Here is a 21,879-nt window from a genome sequence, read left to right as displayed (position 1 = left end):
TCTCTCTCATCTCTTTTGTCCTCTTATTCAGAAGCGACTACTTGTAAGTCCTTCAGCTGTTTTTTTTTGGTGTTTGCCTCCACATTTCTAAGTAATATGCGTGTATTGCTGTCTCTCATTCACTAATTCTCGTCGTCTGTAGATCTCCTGTTGGAGGATGAGGACTTGGGTAACCTACATTCCTCTCTGCGTTTATCACCCCAGTGTACATTTTTTCCATTATAAGGGCTATGTGAATGTTGTTTATAGTCCAGAGTGAAGCAGTGTGCTGATTACATTTCCTTTAGTGTACAACTTTGTGCGATTCTTGGAGTGGACTAATTTCATATTTGCTTACTTTTCTTTGATATATGGCTTAATCTTCCCACACCCTCCAGCAGCTGCGTAGGCGCCTTTCCGTAAAGCTTTGCCCAGGGTCACGTCTCTAGAGAAGCCCCTTGCCTGCTATCTGCCTGGAACTTCCCTATTTCTTGGCCTCAGGGCCTGTCCCCGCACTGCACGGGTTTGCCTGGCCTCCTCCCTGCTCTGTCACTTGCTGCTCCTCCCTTCTGGTTTCCATCTTTGTGTGTTGCAGTTGGAACTGCAGATGTGTGGTGGTTGTGTTTCTTTTTCTTCTGGGATGATTTTTGAGGGGAGAGTGGGGGAAAAAAACATCATTTTTTTTTCCTGTCATCTTGAATTCTGAAATACCCTGATCCGTAAAAAAGATTTTTATCATTCTTTTACAGGAGGCTAAAAATTAACACTGTTTGGGGTAATTTCCATTTGAATAGTATGTAAAATATATAGACTGTGTAATTCAAAATGAAAATGATTTGATACAGGTTCAACAGAAAGTAATTTTTTTTTTTTTACGTTTTTTCTTTTGTAATCATGTGGTTTTCATAATACTGCTGTATGTTAAGATTGAAATCAACCATTATGCTTAGAAATACACTTTGTGATGAGTTGTATAAGGGTAAGCCTATAAGAAGGTTGTGTTGTGATGAAATCTGCAAATGATTTTACTCACAATATAATTCCTGAATTATATATACATTTTCTATAGGACTTCAGTTGATCATTTGGTGTGTTTTATCTTGTTTCAATAAATGTCTTAAGTATCAATATATAAACCGTTGGTATAGAGAGTACGGCAAACAGCTGTGTGTCTGTACTGTTGCTCTCATAGGTGGGTCCAGTGTTTAGTCCAATAACTAAGAATATTCTTATACCTTCACCTCTAAACTATAGTTTGTTATTTTACAGAGTGTGGTTTTTGACACCTCTACCAAGAATGAAACTATTGCCCGGGAAGATAAAACCAAATTGCTAAAAGCTGCTTTTCTGCAATACTGCAGGTATGACAAGTCTTTAAAATTACTGCCCTTTTGATGTTTGAGGACACATGTTACTGACGTGTGCTGCTTACTTGTTGGCTAGTGGGAACGAGTTGGAGGAGTGAAGCCATCCAGGAGAAGATGCTTTTCTGAGCTTTAGCACTTTAACAAACTCTTGTTCTGAACTTGGTAGCCGCGGGGGGGCTCCAGCTAGGCTGGGAGAGACCTGGTGTGACACAGCCTCTCCACTCGATGGAGACAATGTCCCACTAGAAATGGTGGTCATGAAGGCAGCTTGCAGGCATGCTTTATGTATAATGTGAAGGCAGTGAAGTTGCGTACAAAGGGTTATCATCGCTGTTGTAAAGGAATTAGTCTTGGCCTGTTGGTTGAGTTCTGCTGTGTAGAAATCACCACAGAACTCAGTGGCTTATTTAATACAGCTTCTGGCCCTGCGTCTGGCTGTTTGGGGCTGTGCTGGGGTGGCAGTTTTCCTGGTCCTGCCTGGGCTCGCGCATGGTCTGTGGTCAGCAGCCAGCTGTCTGGTTACACTTGCTCCCATCTGGGGACCCTGGCTGGTCAGCTCTGTCTGCCTCATGTGGCATCTCTTCCTCTAGCAGGCTACCCTGGCCTGCTCACAAACCTCAGGGCTCTGGAAGTGGAAGAGAGGAAGCCTCGCTGGACAAGTGCTCTTCGGGTTTCTGCTTGGTCACATTTGCTAATATCCCGTTGGCCCCAGCGAGTCCCGGGGTGAGGCCCCGTGGAAGGCTGCTCGCAGGAGGGTGTGCGCGGGGTGGAGGAAACAACTGCACTCGCTCTGTCGCACTTGCTGACCCTATACAGTCATTTCAGTTTGTCCTGCACACACATTCTGCACGTTCTGTATCTGGTACCTTCCATTTATATTGGAATGAATACTCGGGAAAATTGTGATCCAGCCCTTGCTCTGTCCCGATTAACTGTGCGAGACTTTGAACAGATTGCTTAATGTCTCTGGAATTGGGGTTTAGCAGATTTTTGTTTTGAAGAAATAGTCAGACTTTACCGCCTCCATTTTTGCCGCGCTCAGCTCACGGTCCCGTAATTCCACTCCTAGTGGCGTCTGGTGCGTGGAGGCTCCCTCTCCCAGAAGGGACACACTTGAGACTTTGCAGTGCATTCACAGTTTGAAAATTCTGTGCCATCGTACTGATGGTCTCTGAGCTTAATTTCCTGTCCAGAAGAGGGCACCAGTGTTTTGTTTCTGTTTTTAAATAGTATTCTTTTAGTCTTGTTCTGTTGCATGGTGTTCAGTCTGACTGCCAAGATTTGGATTAATACTCTGATTTTATCTTGTATAAATTTATCCTTTAATTAACAGTTCTGTCAGACTTGTGGCATCTCAACATTTAAATGGTAATGGAGTCACTGTACTAGTTTCCTGTGCCTGCTGTAGTGAATTGCCACAAACTGGGTGGCTTAAAACAATAGAAATTTATTCTGTCACAGTTCTAGAGGCCAGACGTCCAAGAGAACGGTGGCAGCAGGGCCGTGTACCCTCTGAAGGCTCTGGGGAAGAGTCTTCGCTAGCCTCTCCCTTAGCTCCTGGTGATTGCGGGCAGTTGTTGGCTTTCCTTGGCCACATATGCATCCCTCCAGCTGTCTGTATTGGCATATGGCCTTCTTCCCTGTGCATCTGTCTTCACGTGTCCTGATGATGACACCAGTCATTGGGTTTAGGGCCCACCCTAATCCAGTATGACCTCAGCATGAACTTAGCTGATCGTATCTTCGAAAACCTTATGTCCAAATAAGATCACGTGCTGAGGTTCTGGGTGGACTTGGATTTGGGGGAACACTATTCAACCCAGTATAGTCATTTCTAAATGTTTTACTGGGGAAGATGATTAAGTACGAAAAGGGGTCCCTGACCTCAAGTGCTCGGAACGTAGTAACCTTAGGACTGGTGTTATTGGGCTTCTGACACAACTGTGTTATCCTGTTTAGCATAAAGTACCATGAGGTTAACAAGAAGTCATTTCTGGGGTGGTGTCAGCCAATGGTCTAAAAAAATTAGCCTCTTCACAAATGGGATCATGGAACCTTTAAAGCAGCATTTCTCAGCCTTCTCACTACTGACATTTGAGGCCAGATGGTCTTTGTTGTGGGGCCGTCCTGTGCACTGTAGGGCGTTTAGCAGCATCTCTGGCCTCTTCCCGTTTGGTGCCAGTAGCATCCTTCCCCCCAAACCGTGACAACCAGAATTATTTTCAGGGGGTCAAAGCTGGTGGATAGAACTCTAAACTATTATCCATTCAGTTTTTTGCTAAGGTAATATTACTATTTTTATAGCATGGTTTCTTTGAAATTAATTTTTATATTATTTTGATTTTACTTAATATAAATATAAAATCTTTCGTTCGTGAGAGTTTTAAGAAACTTAGTCTTTTGATTAAAATAGTTCATTATTGAGTGATCATGCTATGGTCCACTTTGTATTCCCATGACCTCTAGCATAACTAGGTTTCCGGCTTCAACCTTGCCTTTAACACTTCGCGGCAGTTTTTCTGTGTTTCTCTGGTCAGCTCTGTCTCCTCTTCTGCAGAGACCATTTCAACCCTTTCCTCGCCTCGCTACCTTCCCATTTCTCTGCCCCTTTCCCCCCCAAGCAGCTGACTCAGGCTCCTGTTGCACAGAGATAGTAGAAGCCATCAGAGGACAACTCCCTGTACTTAGCGCCCACAAACTTACCTGCATCCCGGCTCCTCTTCCCTTTCCCTCCCTGGGGAGTAGGAAGAGGTGTTCTTCTTCCTAAGGCCAGTCTCTCTGTTCTGAGTGCCATTGTGTCCTGTTTCCCTTGAGACTGTACTCTCTCAGTTACTCCCCTTCTACATCTTTAACCTTGTGCTGGCCTCTTCTCATCAGCTGTTAATCATATTTAATCTGCCATTTTTAAAAAAGACCAGTCTTTGATTTGTTGTCCCCCTTTGAGCTAGCACCTCTTCTGTTTGTTCCTGTTTACAGCTAAACTGCCTGAGACGTCGCCTCCAGTTGTTATCGTCTTCCATATTTTTCTCTTTCTACTCCCTGTGCCATCTTTCCTCCTTCCTTGGCTTCATTTGCTGAAGAAGCACAGCCCTACCTTGCTCTGGGCCATTACATACAAATGAAGAATGTTCAGAAGCAGTTGTGTGTTCCACAGGAACCTAGTTGTAACACATGTGAAACTGTGCTTGTCTTCTCCAGAGCTTATTCTTTCTTTCCTAGCCCCTGTTCCAGTGGCAGGTCCTAGCAGCCACAGTCAGTTGTTCAGTCATCCTTACGCATCAGACCCAGCCGATGGCCAGAATTTCCCTCCTGTGTCTCTTTCTCAAAGCTGTCTGCCTGTCTCCTTCGCTGCTGCAGCTGCTGCTGATGGAAACTCCCGTCCTCTCTTGCCTGGATAGATTTCTGCAGTAACTTCCTCACTGGATTTTTCTCCCTCCTGTCTGATCCCTCATCTCCATAGCGTAGTTAGAATGATCTTTTAAAAATAGAACAGATCGCGACATTTCCTTCTAAGCTCAAACTCTGTCACGTGCTTTACGAGACCTTCTGTGCTCTGTCCTTTGCTTCTAAGAGGTCTGCCTTGGACCCTTCTTCCCTCTCTCCTCACTGGGTGATCTTCTCTCCCCCAGGGCTTCCGTTCTCTGCTGGGATGCAGGCGTACTTCTTAGAGGTGTGCCTTGTGCTCTCTCTGCTGCTGTGTGCCCCTCCCACACTCACCCCCACCCCCCTGCACCTCTTCCTCCAGGAAGTGTTCCCTGCCCGTCGGGGGTTTTGGTTTTCCCTCTGTGTGCTATGTGGCCTCTGTTCTTTCCCTGTCTAGTGTGTGTGTGTAACTGCTTCTTTAATTATCTGACTCCTCATGCCACTGTATACTTTGTGAAGTCTTAGGACTGTGTTCTGATGTTTCGTTTATTGTTCTGTCTCCAGAGCCTGCATATTATCAGTGTTCAACACATATTTGTTGAATTAATGAATGCATAATTGTCTCCCTTTTAAATAAATGTTATTAGAAGTAATAAACTTTGGGCTAACATATGGGACTTTTAATTTCACAATTAACTTCATGATGAGTTTAATACTTCTACTTTTTTAAAAAATTTTTATTGGGGTATAATTGCTTTACAATGGTGTGTTAGTTTCTGCTTTGTAACAAAGTGAATCAGCTATACATATACATATATCCCCATATCTCCTAATACTTTTACTTTTGTTTTCTGATTTGATTTCAGAAAAGATTTAGGTCATGCTCAAATGATAGTTGATGAGCTGTTTTCCTCTCACTCTGATTCGGATTCCAATTGTGAACTAGACAGAGCTGTTACCCAAATCAGCGTGGACCTGGTGGACGACTACCCTGCTTCTGATCCACGGTGGGCTGAGTCTGTCCCCGAGGGTAAGAGCATCCTAATTTTAATGTTATGGAGAAGAACATTCTGGTTCTTTTGTTCAAGCGTTTCTTAGTGCATATTTTTTATTTTCTGAAACAATTTAATATTAATTCAGTATTTTATAAAAGTTGTAACTTTCCTTATAGTAGATTTTTTTTTTTTTTTTGCGGTACGCGGGCCTCTCACTGTTATGGCCTCACCTGTTGTGGAGCACAGGCTCTGGACGCGCAGGCTCAGCGGCCATGGCTCACGGGCCCAGCTGCTCCGCGGCATATGGGATCTTCCCGGACAGGGGCACGAACCCATGTCCCCTGCATCAGCAGGTGGACTCTCAACCACTGCGCCACCAGGGAAGCCCATAGTAGATTCTTAAAAGGGCTCAGAACAGGGAGCTCCTGGATGGTCTTAGTGGTTAGGATTCGGAACTTTCACTGCCATGGCCCGGGTTTAGTCCCTGGTCGGGGAACAGAGATCCCGCAAGCTGTGCGTCATGGCCAAAATAAGAAAAAAAGAAAAAAACACCTCATCTATTTTACATACATACAGGCATACATACATAAAGGGCTCAGAACAGGTCTACATAGTAGAATAGAAACGGAGGAAACATTGGAGCAAATCCTACATGTTCTGTCTGAACAGATTAATCAGCCCTACTTAGCGTTCTCAGCATTTTATTTCTAAAAGGAAATTGGTGGCATAGGTAGGCATTTGACACTTGCCCCAAATTAAATGATAATTTTAGCATAACTACTGAATTTGGCTAATGGAAATTATGTGCTTCTCTAAGAGCAGCAGTGGTCAGATCTCAGCCTGTAGAAGTGGGCATGTGTCCTCCTGTTCGGCCTGGGTGACTGTCCGTCTTACCCTCCACGCAGCATCGGGGCACTCAGGGGTCCCCAAGGACCATGTAACTGTCACAAACATCCTTTCAATCCCTAATTTCCTGCCTAGCAAGTAATTCTCATTAGAGTCTTAGGAAGAAAACATCAGTGCTCACCTTCTTTCTTTGACTGTTTTGAGCTGTCAAGCTTAGAATGATACAAGTGATTAAACTAATAATAACATATTTGTGTTTTGAATAAATACGGTATGAATTGTATCAAACCCCCAAAAGTTTCATCTAAATTTTTAACCTCTTGGATAATGTAATTAATAATTGCATTGAAAGGTTAGTACTTTCCTTTTGTATAGATTTTTCTTAACTTTTAATAGCAGTACTTTTTGTCAAGCCAGTGTATTATGTTTTTGTCTTGTTATTGTGTTTCACCAGAAGCACCTGGGTTCAGCAATACATCTTTGATTATTCTCCACCAACTCGAAGACAAGATGAAAGCCCATTCTTTCCTTATGGACTTCATTCACCAAGTAGGCATCCCAGTCGCTGTGAACAGGGATGGCCAGACACCTGGCTTTACTGTGCCCTTTGTGGCTCTCTCCAGGACAGTGGGAGACCCTTTCTCACTAATTCTGAGGTGTTTCATTGGGTGGGACATGACTAGTGTTGCCCATTTTCTTTGCTGACTTAAGTAAATAATTCCAGGGCTGTGTGGAGGCCTGTTACTACAAGAAGCAAAGCTGCATTGAAAATAGGATAAAAAGAAGAAAAATAGTGTATTTCAGCAGAAATGTTGTTTCAGCTTTTCTTGTTACATCCTATGATACCCTGCTTTTCATTCGGATTTCCTGTGTGCTTTTATATAAAACTTAGGTTTTCCCGAGTTGATTTTGTATTACTAGAAAGACAGTGAAGAATCTGAAGGTGGTGACAGGTTTTTCTATGTGGATGTTTAATTTCGAGGTGCCATTAGCATCAAATACTCATATAAAGTATTCTTTTTTTTTAAGGGGTAAGGGAATTCCCATTTATATTGAGTCTAATAATAGAAAATGTTTTTGCTGCTAGCCAGAGTTGTTACACAAAATCACCCATCCTTACCTTGTTGATCAGTTGTGGCTCCCAGGCATAATCCAAAAGAATTAATTTAAATCCATTTTTGCACACTTTTCCCCAGAATCAGTATGCCTCCCTGTTAAAGAGACTGAAGTCAGTGCCACCTAATAGAACCTTCTGTGGTGATGGGACTGCCCTGTGGCTGTGCCGCCCAGCATGGCAGCCTCAGTCCTGTGTGGCTGCTGAACACTTGAAATTGCTGCTGCAGCTGAGGAACTGAAGTTTTCTAAATTTAAATTTAATTAACTTAAAGTCACCACTTTGCTGGATAGTGGCTATCTTATTGGACAGTGTGGTTCTAGAGGATTCCAGAAATACCTTGGTTGTTTCTAATACCTCACTCTGCTTCAGTTTTTTTTTTTTTTTTTTTTTTTTTTTTTTTTGCGGTACGCGGACCTCTCACTGTTGTGGCCTCTCCCGTTGCGGAGCACAGGCTCCGGAAGCGCAGGCTCAGCAGCCGTAGCTCACGGGCCCAGCCGCTCCGCGGCATGTGGGATCTTCCCGGACCAGGGCACGAACCCGCGTCCCCTGCATCGGCAGGCGGACTCTCAACCACTGCGCCACCAGGGAAGCCCTCTGCTTCAGTTTTAATGCACAGTCTGGCTCCAGTCTGCTCTTACTGTCTGGGCAAGAGAACTTTATTTGTTCATTGAGTCTTTTCTTAGTGTTTTAGGTGGGCTGCAGATCAATGGGGAAAAAACATGTTTTCTTCTGATGTAATTGTCAGGTGTTATCAGTTAACTCTTAATACATAACAAATACCCCCGGATGTGGTGGGTTAAAACAACTGTGGGTTAGCAGGGGCGGTTCTTTGCTGATTTCCCCTGGGCCCTCTCCTTGAACTGCATTTGGGGTGGGCTGAGCTGGCAGGTCCCCAGGCATCTCTTGTCAGACTGGCAGTCGGTGACACCGTCCGCTGGGGCCTCTTGGTTCTCCCCCCACTTAGTCTTATCCTCCTCTAGGCTGGACTGGCCTCCTGTGGTCTCCAGGCGGCACTTCAAGGGGATGAATTTAGAAGCTGTAGGCTTCAGACGTCACATATTATCACTTCCACCAAAGCGACGTTGGTCAAAGCAAGTCACAAGGCCAGGCCAGATAAAAGGGATTGGGAACTTGATTGTGCCTCTTGATGGGAGGAGTGGCAAGGTCACTTTGCAGAAGGGTGTGCAGAAGGTTGGGGTGGGAGGAGTCCGTGGCCCTCACATGCCACACTGCGGGGATGCTAAGTTATCGGCGGGGGGCGAAGGGGGGAGCCATGGGGCTGGAGCCGTTGTGGTATCTCCTGGTACAGCCTCCCTGGGCCTCAGACCCTCATAGAGTCACACAGCTGTTGGCAGTAGCATCCGTTGCAAGGGAATGTCTAGCCAGATCTAAAAATCCCAGTCTGCCTGTGCCTTTATATTTCCTTTAATATTTAGAGCTCATTTCATTGAAAGATTTACATTAATAATCAGGAAAAATGTACAACTGGATACTTGTATCTAAGAAAATAATTCTGAATATAAAACTCTCCTCCTCAAGCCAGAAATGGGCATCAAGCAAATCAGAGGCAGCTGATGCAAAGGGTCAGAGACACCCTCCCCCCCAACCCTCCCCATGGCTTTAGGGTTCTGGAAGGTGGAGGCTGCTGAGTTTCTAGTTCTGAAGGTCTGGAGTCTAGGGGAGTTGATCAATGTAGCTAGAAAAGAACAATTTTATGATTTTGATAACCATAAACAATCATTTGAGGAATAAGGTAGGTAGAGACAACAGTAGTTGACCCTAATCTTAGAACAGGAATGTCTGTACTTTCTTACAGGTGTAAATGGCCCTGGCTGAAGAGAGAGAGAGAGAGAGAGAGAGAGAGAGAGTGTTAGGAACAGCCCCAAAGACCAATAGACGGAGGTCTTTCTGGGGGAGGATGGGGCCAGCATCTCTGTACCCAGTGAGCTGCTGGTGGAAATGTGACTGCGTTCACCTGTATGTTACTGTGAATGCTTTCTAAGAATATGTGTTCGTCTTGCCTCAAGGTCGGCTTGTTTGGACGTCTCGGCACTTTTCCAGTGAGAGGGCTGCCGATGGCCACACGGCTGCTGCTCTGTGAACACGCTGAGAAGCTGGCCGCCGCCATCGTCCTCAAGAACCACCACTCGAGGCTTTCCGACCTTGTCAACACAGCGATACTGATGGCCTTAAACAAGAGGGACTGCGACATCCCGTGCAACCTGACTCCCGCAGACGTCTTCTTCAGAGAGGTGAGACGAGACCCGTCCTCCCCTTAGTGCGGCTCTGGAGCGCTGTGCCATTTACAGAACGGGCCCCCAGTGAGGAAAGGATTGAGAACAAAAGATGTCATTGAAGTTTTAAATTGGACTCCATGTTTTCTGGGTAAATTATCCCTCAGAAGTATCACTCATCTATCGCTTTCCCTGTAAGTTAGGGCTTGTAAAGATGACTACAAAGTCTTCCCTATCACGTCTGGATGTTTTCCTTGTGTTTCTCCACACCACGTCTTGACTCTGCCCCAGAGGGCATCTCCATGGTGGGCTCCCCTGTCCCCCGGCTTCTGTTGTTTTGATGAAGGTGCAGCACCATCAGGTCAGAGCTTGGAGCTGTCGTCCCCAGCTTCCTTCCTTGCTGCTTCCACCTGTTTGCTGTGCCTGCTGTCAGACCAGGCTCCTCTCAGGCCGCCCTCTCCGCCCCTCCAGCGACTGCTCTGTCCCAGTTCCCCTTCAGGCCTGGACCTAATTGTGGCTCCCCATCTTGCTAGCCCAGGGCTGCACCATCCCGCCTTGGTCCCCTGACTCCTGCTCACATCTTTGTAAAGAGTCCCTTCACTAAACTCTCCTCAGCTGCCTGCTGGGATCCTGCTCTACACCTCACTTTTAAAGTCAGATTTATTTTCAGAGGAAAAGAAAAACCTGCTGTAAACTTGGGAGGGAGAAAAGATGAAGGTGCTGGCCAGCTGGTGGCAGCTGGGCACTGGTCAGAGCACACAGCTCTGGTACCTGAGTGACACCTCACAACCTCATGAAAGGCAGGGCTGACTTTCCCGTCTCCCTTTACAGGTGTTGACGCCAAGACCCAGGGGCCGGTTGACTCAGCTGAGACCACAGATCCTGGCTCTGAGCCACCATTCAGCAGGCTGTTTTGGGTGTGCTAGTCAGTTGCTTCAGGAGTAGTCCTTCACTAGGGCTGTTCCTTCTCCCTTTGTGGCGTTATCTGAGTTTAGAAACTGCTAGCTCTTCCCCCAGCTCTGTGGAATTTGGAATTGTTTTTTGCATTTGGGAAGTTTTTCTGTTTGGTGCCTCTAATTTTATCTCCTTCCTCGTGCAGTCCGGCTGTCATCTAGCATCTAACAGCCTGTGCCAAGGGTCTCTTCTACTCTGAATATTTGATGTACTGCAACCAAAAATAAGACACTGAACTATGTTCAGTTCTGTTGACTCCTTAAATGTGTTTAGTTTGAAGGCCTCATTTTTATACATTTGGGCTTTTTCTAGGGAATGTAAGGCAAAGCACTTTTCTGTTTTATTTTGTTTTTTAGTCAAGTATACCTGAAATCTGAATGAAAAAAAAGAAAGACAGTTCACCTCAAATTTCATGATCTAACCAAACTGTTGTCATTTTTGTGTCCTTTTTTGTCTTTATTCATACATAATTTTACAAGGTAAAGTTTTTGTTTTTCTTATTTAATTATTAATGACAAATTGAGTTGAGCAAGAACCTGGTTGCTTTTTCTGCTTTTGGATCAAAGTGCAAAGCATACTAGTTAATTATGTATAAGTACATTTTTCCAATTAACTGGAAAAGAAATAGGGTCTGGAAATTATCAATTGGATGAATACATAATTCATGAGTAGCACCGTAGGAATGTGATAGGAAAAAAAAAACTAAAAATGTGATTGGTTCCTCAAAAGAATGCTCCATATGGAAGATAGTAATGTTTAACACTGTTTACATCACCATTTATCTTAATTTCTCTTTACATTTACTGGTCTTAAGTTTCCTTTGGGTGAAGTTCTAAAGGTCGTCCCACATGGCATAACCATAATAAAAAGAGAGAGCTGAAGAGGTATGCATGTGTTTAGTGAAAAAATATGTATCAATTTTTTTTTTTCTTTTTACCTGTCCATCCACTTGGGAGTGGTAAATTACATTACAAACAAGTATGCATTTTAAGAGAAGAGCTGGATAACCCAAGTCAGGCTCTGATTGGTGGGCTGTGTAGGGGAGATGTGATCTCATAGCCCTGGATAGAAGGTAAAATAATACAGACTCTGCTTGAGGGTTGACCCTCCACCTGTAGCCAGTCTGGAAGGAGCCCCCGCACCGCCTGGGTCTCTATAAAGCGAGTTAACTGCTTCAGAACAGGCCCTCAACAGTGTTGGTACAGCTTATGAGCAATGTTTGAAACCACTGAACATGTAACTCACGTGGTAAGGCTGTCTAGCAAGTGTCTTGGGATTTTATTTGCTTTTATGTTATTTCGTGCCTTTTATATCACATGCTTTCATTATCTTTTTCACATTAACAGTGTAAAAAATTCTTACAAATTCAACGTGCCAGAGGTTTCTTGCTAGGGCTGTTAGGATGCCTTTGACTGACATCAGAAATACTAAAAGAAGAAGAGTGATTTTGTTTGGGCTCCATTGTGCATGTGTTTATGAATCGTTCCTTCAACTAGTTTGTAAGTTCCTTGAGGGCAGCAAATCTAATTTCCATTTCTTCTTATCTCTGAGCACCCAATGCTATGCAAACTCTAAATACCAAGTAAATATCCACTTGATAAATAAAGGGGGAAAAGCTTAACTGGGGGCTGAAACTGGAAACAAGTGTTTCAGTGCTTAACATTTTTGCACAGTTACCTTCATGTGTTAATTAATGACAAAAAATAGAACAGTTACAAGTTATGTATTTAGTTAGTTTCTATGTAGCTACTGCTGTTCTACAAACATTTCTATTATGTCTAAAGAAAAGAAATTCTTCAAAGAAAGAAATTAGCAAGTTCATTGGTTGGATAACTATTTTAATCCATTAGTTCATTCGTTTAATTCATTACTTTGGGGTCTCGCATTGTTATGTGACATCATTTGTAGCCTAGTACTATTTAAAGGTGGCATTGAGCCCTCATAGCTATAATAAACAAATATTTCAGTTACTTGATATTTAAATACAAAACCTACCGGCTACCAATCCAGAATTTGCTTATTTATCAGACTCAGTTATTTGGGCTCTCCACCTTTTAAAAGTTAGGAGATTCTAACTTTTCTTGGCTTTTAAATTTGTTTTCATCACTGACTGTCCCTTTGACTACTGAGCAGAGCGTGTGACTTAGTGAGGAAAGCCTGCTGAGTCGATTCCAGGCAGCTGTAAGCGTGGCCCATCGGCATGGTCTCTGTTCCTAGTAGGTACCGTCTCTGTCCTTCCTCAGGTGTCCCAGGTAGATAGCGTCTGGGAGTGCTTACTGGAGCACGAGGAGCAAGTCTTGAAGGACACGGCCTTGGAGCCAGTTGAATGGGCGGAGGTGGCGATCAGTGTGAACAGTATTCTCAAGGTACGCACACATGCTGAAGATACCAGCAACTCAAAGCCCAGGCTGTGGATGGGGGAGGAAGTGGTCTCCATGTTCCTACTTTGCATCACCAGTGATCCATAATGGTTTAGCCATTCGTTCATTCCAAAAAGTTAGGAAAACCTCAGTCATTTTATCAGTCAGTTAATACACATCTGAGTGTTTGCCTTGTGCATGTTAAAAGTTTCTATTTGGTAGAATAAACCTTTTATTTGGAGAAGACATGTGTATCATTGCAAAGGTATTAATGTTACTGTAACTGTATGCTTTTTAATTACACAAAAGCACACTACTTATATTATTGATTAAAATGTTTCATTTAATTTTAGCTCATGGACTTTATAGTAATGGTCTTCCTAGTTCGGTTACCATAGTTCTCTAAAACTGAAGTTAAACTCTAGAGTAAAACAAATTTCAAATGCAGAAAGAATCAAAAAGTAGTGCAACAGGTCTCTGCCGAGTAATTTTTTGTAATAATAGACTTGATGTTTCCAATTATCTTAGAGATCCTGGGATCCCTTGCTTCCTGCATGTGATAACACATTTCATATTCCAGGACATGCTGCAAGCTGCTAGTCATTATCGACAAAATAGAAACTCCTTGTATAGAAGAGAAGAGCCAGTAGAAAAAGAACCTGAGTATATTCCGTGGACAGGTGAGATTGCAAGCACTGAGCCCAAATACACTGATTCATTAGCAGTTGATCAAAACATATTTCTAATGGTCTGTTATTTTCAGAAGCCATGTTGTTCTCCTAGTGCAAGTTTGTGAGTGAAATGAAAAATAACATAAGTGCCATCCCCCAGATGAGTAGTTCTTACGAAAATCACTTTGTTGCCTTGGAATAATTTGTAGATCTCTTTGTAACTCATTTTTTTAAACTGGTACTCAGGCATCTACTAGGTTTTAGTATGTGTAGTTATTCATAGCAGCAGGCCCTGGATGTACTGACTGTAATTTTTGTTGTTTTAATACAAGGAAATAAGTGGAGTAGCATTAAAGGAAGTTAGAAGGAAGAAGAATCATGTTTACCTGGCTCTGCTGAGGCCATCCTCATAGAGAAGATGGGTTTGAGCAGGACATAGAAAAATATCAGCTGACCTCCTATTGGATTTCTTTTTCCATCCATCAAGGCTGACGGGATATAATTTTTAGGCAGTTGGTCTTTCCCGTAGCCATTATAGAATCCTTACTTGTCATATTATTTTGTGTGATTTTACAGCAACGAGTGGTCCTGCCGGCATCCGAACAGCAATAGTGCGCCAGCATGGGATTGTCCTGAAAATGGTTTATCCTCAGGCGGATAGCAACCTCCGAAACATTCTGACAGAGCAGCTGGTAGCACTGATTGATTGCTTCCTGGATGGTTATGTTTCTCAGCTCAAGTCTGTGGACAGATCCAGTGATCAAGAAAGATACAACAATCTGGAAATGGAATACCTGCAGAAAAGATCAGACCTCTTATCTCCGCTTCGTAAGTGCCTGATATTTAGTGAGGGCTGTGGGTCTTGAGTCTGCAGAACAGATGTAGGAGCCAAATCATTCACACAATGTGTTATGCAGCGTAATGTCGTTAACCCAGCTGTAGCTCAGAGCTTAAAGCAGAGCTTTCCTGTGTACAGCTTTCTGTGTTCGTTTATTCAGCCTCGTTGTCATTACTTACCAGGTAACAAGTGTCCTAGATGGTGTTAAAGATGATTTAAAAATAAATAAATTAACAGCATGTGGAGACTGCTTACCATCTCAGAGCTTCACAGGAACAGCTAGACTGCAGGGTAGAGCAGACGAGGGTCGTTCCACGGTGTGGAGAGGTGGTACGGCTCTTCAGAGGAGAACACGAGACGGTCACAGCCAGGATTCAGAGAAGAAGCTTGTCTTGCTACATGAAGGAAGGGGATAGCATCTTAGGTGGGCAGTGATGAAGCAAGGGACTGAATTTACATCTTTAATGAGTTTATATGGATTATGAAACTAAATGCCAGTAACTGGAAAGGTTTCTATTAATTAACTTTAGTATATAATATGAATAAAGGTAAAATTTCAAGGAATATTTTTTTTATTACATATTAAGTTTTCGCTAACAGGATTTTTTTCCATCTGTTCTCATTTCCATAGTCACACTAGGCCAGTACCCATGGGCTGCTTCATTAGCAGAAAAATACTGTGACTTTGATATCTTAGTACAAATGTGTGAGCAGACTGACAACCAGGCCAGACTGCAGCGCTACATGACACAGTTTGCTGACCAGGTAACGAACCCTGGGGGTGTAGGCTGTGGACCCTGTAAGAAGACTTTACCATTTCAAATCTTACTTGGGGTTTTTGGAAGATGATACAGTCTTTTTGCAGATTACCAGATACTAATTTGTACATTATGTTTCGTTGTAAATAGGTAGACAATTCTTTATATATAAATATTACTGACGGATTCTTTGACCTCTGAAAAATATGTTAAGACTTTTATTTCTATTCTTATATTTTCAGTTATAATTAAAAGTACTTAGGGATACGGATATTGCTAGAGTTCTAAAGTTTGAGTAGAAGATCTTGGGAGCATGGGATGCTACTTTTAGAGAGCTCAGATTTCTGTACACCTAAGATTCTTGTTTTCCTTCTTTGACATGCTTCCTGTTGTTGTTTTTTTACGCTTACTATTTTTTTTTAAAGTTCGCATTGTGACACTATTCAGGTACCTTTAAGTTGTTCCTTAAAGCCAGTCTATTCAGTCAGTTGATCTTTATGTAAAAACTGATTTTTTTTCTTACTATAAAGGTAACATTGTATAAAGTTCAGGAAACCACTATAAACAAAAAAGATTAAAAAACCGTTCATAATTCTGCCACCCAGAGAGAACCCTTTTTAACATTTGGTTTTATTCTTCTAGTCTTTTTACTCTACCAAACATGTTTCATTAACTGCTTATTTCTCTTAATACATAACAGACATTTGTCCATATCATTAAATATTACACAACCACATTTTTAATGTTGTTATGGTATTTCATGGACTGGATGTAACTTATTTGATCAGTACCTGATTGCTGGACATGGCTTATCTCGTATTTCACAGTAGTGCTGAAGTAAGTACTTTGTGCCCATCATAATTTTTATTCCTTTTAAGGATTCTTATATTCCGTTGATATTTTCCATCCTTTTGTGCTTTGTTCCTTTTATTTTCTTTAATATGTTTACTAGTTATTTTAAGTCCTTTTGTGCTGATTCCAAAATGATCATTCTTAGGTCTGCTTCTGCTGCCTGCATATTCATATTTTTCTGCTTCTTATGTCTTACAATTCAAAAAATATACATTTATTTATTTTTATTTTGGCTGTGCCAGGTCTTAGTTGAGGCACATGGGATCTTCGTTGCGGTATGCAGGATCTTTTTTTTTTTTTTAGTTGCGGCATGCGGACTCTTAGTTGTGGCATGCATGTGGGGTCTGGTTCCCCGACCAGGGATTGAACCTGGGCCCCCTGCATTGGGAGCATGGAGTCTTACCCACTGGACCACCAGGGAAGTCCCTTGCAATTTTTTAAATTGTATTTTGGACATTGTGTATAAAAGAACCGTAAAGACGGAAATCAATGCTGTTCTTTCCCCTGGGAGACAGGTAAGATGAGAGGCAGATCACTCAATACATCAAGAATAGAGGTGGGTCAGGGCTTGACTGCAACTTCCGTTAAATTCATTCATTTCTGGTTTCAGATGTCTTATGGGGCTGGTGTGTTCCTTGCAGAATTCCCCCTTTAGTGGAAATATCTCTTAAGTACTGTGAGACTGCAGGACACTTTTGTCTTCCTTTCCAGCCCAGCCTCTCACACCACCCCAGAATCCAGCAAACGTCCTGTGGGGAAACTGGATGTGCCTCTCTAGATTCTGATTTATTGTGCCAGCCCACATGGACACGTGGCACCCAGTTCTGCCCCTGAGAATCTTTCATTCTGGAAGGATAGCGTCTCAGTACCGTCCAGTGGAACTTTCTGTGGTAATGGAGATCTTGCCCATATGTGCTGTCCCAAATGGAGTTTCTGACCACAGATGGCCTTCAAGTACTTGAAATGTGACTGGTGTCTCTGAGGGACTGAATTTTACATTTTAGATTAAGTTTAAGCAGCTACATGTGACCGGTGACTGCCATATTATTGGACAGTGCACATCTGTGTGACCCTGAGCAAGATCCCCTTTCTGGATCTGAATGGCCTCATTTGTTAAATGAGGTGATTTGAGGACCCTACAATGCAGGAAATGAGTGTTTAAAACTGGATTTCTATTCTGGAGTCTAAGACCTTTGGGAGAAATTTAATACTTTATTATCAGAAATGTGTGTTGTTTTTTTTTTTTGGCACTACGCGGGCCTCTCCCGTTGCGGAGCACAGGCTCTGGACGCACAGGCTCAGCGGCCATGGCTCACGGGCCCAGCCGCTCTGCGGCATTTGGGATCTTCCCGGACCAGGGCACGAACACGCGTCCCCTGCATCGGCAGGTGGACTCTCAACCACTGCGCCACCAGGGAAGCCCCAGAAATGTAGTTTTAAAAACTGTATTACTATATATTCTTGAATTCTTGGCTTTGTTCTTTATAGAATTTTTCAGACTTTCTCTTCCGTTGGTATCTGGAGAAAGGAAAGCGAGGCAAATTATTATCTCAGCCTATTTCTCAACACGGACAGTTGGCCAATTTTTTGCAAGCTCATGAACATCTCAGCTGGTTACATGAAATTAACAGCCAAGAATTAGAAAAGGTAAGAAGGATTCAGTTATATGGAGCAGATTTAGGCAATTTTTTGTTTAGTTTTAACTAGTTTAGTTTTTTGTAGTTAAATACTACTTATGGATTTTTAAAAAATGTATATCTCCTATTCTCTCACATAATTTGATAAAAGTATTTTTCATTTATGATGGTACTGCCATTACTTGTTATATCTCAGTAAAAAAAAAAAAATGAAGACTATTGTGATTTGACTGTTATTACAGTAAAATAAAGCACAAAAACTTTAACACATAATTAGCAGTTATTGGCCTTTTTTTGTAATGAGTATTTTCTTGTAATAAAAATGTTCAAATTATCAGTAAAAAGAGTACATGAATTAAAGTTTGTCCTTGACAGGGTATTGACGTGAGAGCAAATGTTGGGATTTTGGGGGGTTTTTTTGGCTAGGCTCCTGTTACAGCCCTTTTTTTTCTTGAATTGGGGTATAGTTGTTTTACAACGTTGTGTTAGTTTCTACTTCACAGCAAAGTGGAGTTCCCTGTGCTATACAGCAGGTTGTTACTAGTTATCTATTTTATACATGTTAGTGTATATACGTCAATCCTAATCTCCCAGTTCATCCCACCCCCCCACTCCCTACCCCCGACTTTCCCCCCTTGGTGTCCATACGTTTCTTCTCTACATCTGTGTCTCTGTCTCTGCCTTGCACACGGGTTCATCTGTACCATTTTTCCAGATTCCACATATATGCATTAATATATGATATTTGTTTTTCTCTTTCTGATTTCACTCTGTACGACCATATCTAGGTCCATCCACGTCTCTACAAAAGACCTAATTTCATTCCTTTTTATGGCTGAGTAATATTCCATTGTATATATGTACCATATCGTTTTTTTCCATTCGTCTGTTGATGGACATTTAGGTTGCTTCCATGACCTGGCTATTGTAAATAGTGCTGCAATGAACAATGGGGTGCATGTGTCTTTTTGAATTATGGTTTTCTCTGGGTATATGCCCAGTAGTGGGATTGCAGTAGTGGGATTGCTGGGTCATATAGTAGTTCTATTTTTAGTTTTTTAAGGAACCTCCATACTGTTCTCCATAGTGGCTGTATCAATTTACATTCCCACCAACAGTGCAAGAGGGTTGCCTTTTCTCCACACCCTCTCCAGCATTTATTGTTTAGATTTTCTGATGATGCCCATTCTAACCGGTGTAAGGTGATACCTCATTGTAGTTTTGATTTGCATTTCTCTAGTTAATGATGTTGAGCAGCTTTTCATGTGCTCTTGGCCATCTGTACCTCTCCTTCGGAGAAATGTCTATTTAGGTCTTCTGCCCATTTTTTTATTAGATTGTTTGTTTTTTTGATATTGAGCTGCATGAACTGTTTATATATTTTGGAGTTAATCCTTTGTCCGTTGATTCATTTGCAAATATTTTCTCCCATTCTGACACTTGTCTTTTCGTCTTGTTTATAGTTTCCTTTGTTGTGCAAAAGCTTTTAAGTTTCACTAGGTCCCATTTGTTTATTTTTATTTCCATGACTGTAGGAGGTGGGTCAAAAAAGATCTTGCTGTGATATATGTCAAAAAGTGTTCTTCCTATGTTTTCCTCTAAGATTTTTATAGTGTCTGGTCTTACATTTAGGTCTTCAATCCATTTTTTTTTTTTTTTTTTTTTTGCGGTACACGGGCCTCTCACTGTTGTGGACTCTCCCGTTGCGGAGCACAGGCTCCGGACGTGCAGGGTAAGCGGCCATGGCTCACAGGCCTAGCCGCTCTGCGGCATGTGGGATCCTCCCGGACTGGGGCACGAACCCGTGTCTCCTGCATCGGCAGGCGGACTCTCAACCACTGCGCCACTTCAATCCATTTTGAGTTTATTTTTGTGTATGGTGTTAGGGAGTGTTCTAATTTCATTCCTTTGCATGTAGCTATCCAGTTTTCCCAGCACCACTTACTGAAGAGACTGTCTTTTCTCCATTGTATATCCTTGCCTCCTTTGTCATAGATTAGTTGACCACAGGAGCATGGGTTTATCTCTGGGCTTTCTATCCTGTTCCATTAATCTATATTACTGTTTTTGTGCCAGTACCATATTGTCTTGATTACTGTAGCTTTGTAGTATAGTCTGAAGTCAGGGAGTCTGATTCCTCCAACTCTGTTTTTTTTCCCCTCAAGAATGCTTTAGCTATTCGGGCTCTTCTGTGTCTCCGTACAAATTTTAAGATTTTTAGTTCTAGTTCTGTCAAAAATGCCATTAGTAATTTGATAGGGATTGCACTGAATCTGTAGATTGCTTTGGGTAGTATAGTCATTTTCACAATATTGATTCTTCCAATCCAAGAACATGTATATCTCTCCGTCTGTTTGTGTCATCTTTGATTTCTTTCATCAGTGTCTTACAGTTTTCTGAGTATAGATCTTTTACCCACTAGGTAGGTTTATTCCTAGATGTTTTATTCTTTTTGCTGCAGTGGGATTGTTTCCTTAATTTCTCTTTCTGATCTTTCACACTTAGTGTATAGGAATGCAGGAGATTTCTGTACGTTAATTTTGTATCCTGCAACTCCACCAAATTCATTGATGAGCTCTAGTAGTTTTCTGGTGGCATCTTTAGGATTTTCTATTTATAGTATCATGACATCTGCAAACAGTGACAATTTTACTTCTTCTCTTCCAATTTGTATTCCTTTTATTTCTTTTTTTCTCTGACTGCCATGGCTAGGACTTTCAAAACTATGTTGAATAGTAGTGGCGAGAGTGGACATCCTTGTCTTGTTCCTGAATCTTAGAGGAAATGCTTTCAGTTTTTCACATTGAGAATGATGTTTGCTATGGGTTTGTCATATATGGCCTTTATTATGTTGAGGTAGGTTCCCTCTATGCCCACTTTCTGGAGAGTTTTTATCATAAATGGGTGTTGAATTTTGTCAAAAGCTTTTTCTGCATCTACTGAGATGATCTTTATTCTTCAATTTGTTAATATGGTGTATCACACTGATTGATTTGCGTATATTGAAGAATCCTTGAATCCCTGGGATAAATGCCACTTGGTCATGGTGTATGATCCTTTTAATGTGTTGTTGGGTTCTGTTTGCTAGTATTTTGTTGAGGATTTTTGCATCTATGTTCATCAGTGATATTGGTCTGTAATTTTCTTGTTTTGCAGTATCTTTGTCTGGTTTTGGTATCAGGGTGATGGTGGCCTTACAGAATGAGTTTGGGAGTGTTCCTTCCTCTGCAATTTTTGGGAAGAGTTTGAGAAGGATGAGCGTTAGTTCATCTCTAAATGTTTGATAGAATTCACCTGTGAAGCCATCTGGTCCTGGACTTTTGTTTGTTGGAAGATTTTTAATCATACTTCCAATTTCATTACTTGTGATTGGTCTGTTCCTATTTTCTATTTCTTCCTGGAAGAAATAGAATGGAAGCTTATACCTTTCTAAACATTTGTCCATTTCTTCCAGGTTGTCGTTTTTATTGGCATAGCATTGCTTGTAGTAGTCTCTTAGGATGCTTTATATTTCTGCAGTGTCCATTGTAACTTCTCCTTTTTCATTTCTAATTTTATTGATTTGAGTCCTCTCCCTCTTTTTCTTGATGAGTCTAGCAAATGGTTTATCAATTTTGTTTATCTTCTCAAAGAACCAGCTTTTAGTTTTATTAATCTTTGGTATTGTTTTCTTTGTTTCTATTTCATTTGTTTCTGCTCTGATCTTTATGATTTCTTTCTTTCTACTAACTTTTCTTTTTCTTCTTCTTTCTCTAGTTCCTTTAGGTGTAAGGTTAGATTGTTCATTTGAGATTTTTCTTGTTTCTTGAGGTAGGCTTGTATAGCTATAAACTTCCCTCTTAGAACTGTTTTCACTGCGTCCCATAGGTTTTGGGTCGTCGTGTTTTCATTGTCATTTGTCTCTAGGT

At 41.9% G+C, this 21,879-nt stretch overlaps 1 protein-coding gene across 2 annotated transcripts in view; it reads left to right on the top strand.

Moving 5' to 3' along the window:
- NUP133 (nucleoporin 133) overlaps positions 1 to 21,879 on the top strand; it is a 57,258-nt gene that overhangs the window by 22,276 nt on the left and 13,103 nt on the right. For both annotated transcript variants that reach the window (XM_082674077.1, XM_082674076.1), the window contains exons 12-20: positions 1,249 to 1,340; positions 5,576 to 5,739; positions 7,005 to 7,099; positions 9,695 to 9,919; positions 13,099 to 13,221; positions 13,796 to 13,895; positions 14,463 to 14,714; positions 15,356 to 15,489; positions 17,823 to 17,981. In XM_082674077.1, the coding sequence (XP_082530203.1) occupies positions 1,249 to 1,340; positions 5,576 to 5,739; positions 7,005 to 7,099; positions 9,695 to 9,919; positions 13,099 to 13,221; positions 13,796 to 13,895; positions 14,463 to 14,714; positions 15,356 to 15,489; positions 17,823 to 17,981 (1,344 nt within the window). The remainder of the gene's footprint in view (positions 1 to 1,248; positions 1,341 to 5,575; positions 5,740 to 7,004; positions 7,100 to 9,694; positions 9,920 to 13,098; positions 13,222 to 13,795; positions 13,896 to 14,462; positions 14,715 to 15,355; positions 15,490 to 17,822; positions 17,982 to 21,879) is intronic.

Source organism: Grampus griseus (assembly GCF_964374135.1).
Source record: "Grampus griseus genome assembly, chromosome: 16".
NCBI classification, from domain to species: domain Eukaryota; kingdom Metazoa; phylum Chordata; class Mammalia; order Artiodactyla; family Delphinidae; genus Grampus; species Grampus griseus.
Note: the sequence above shows the minus strand (reverse complement) of the source record. Positions and strands in the feature narration are given on the sequence as shown.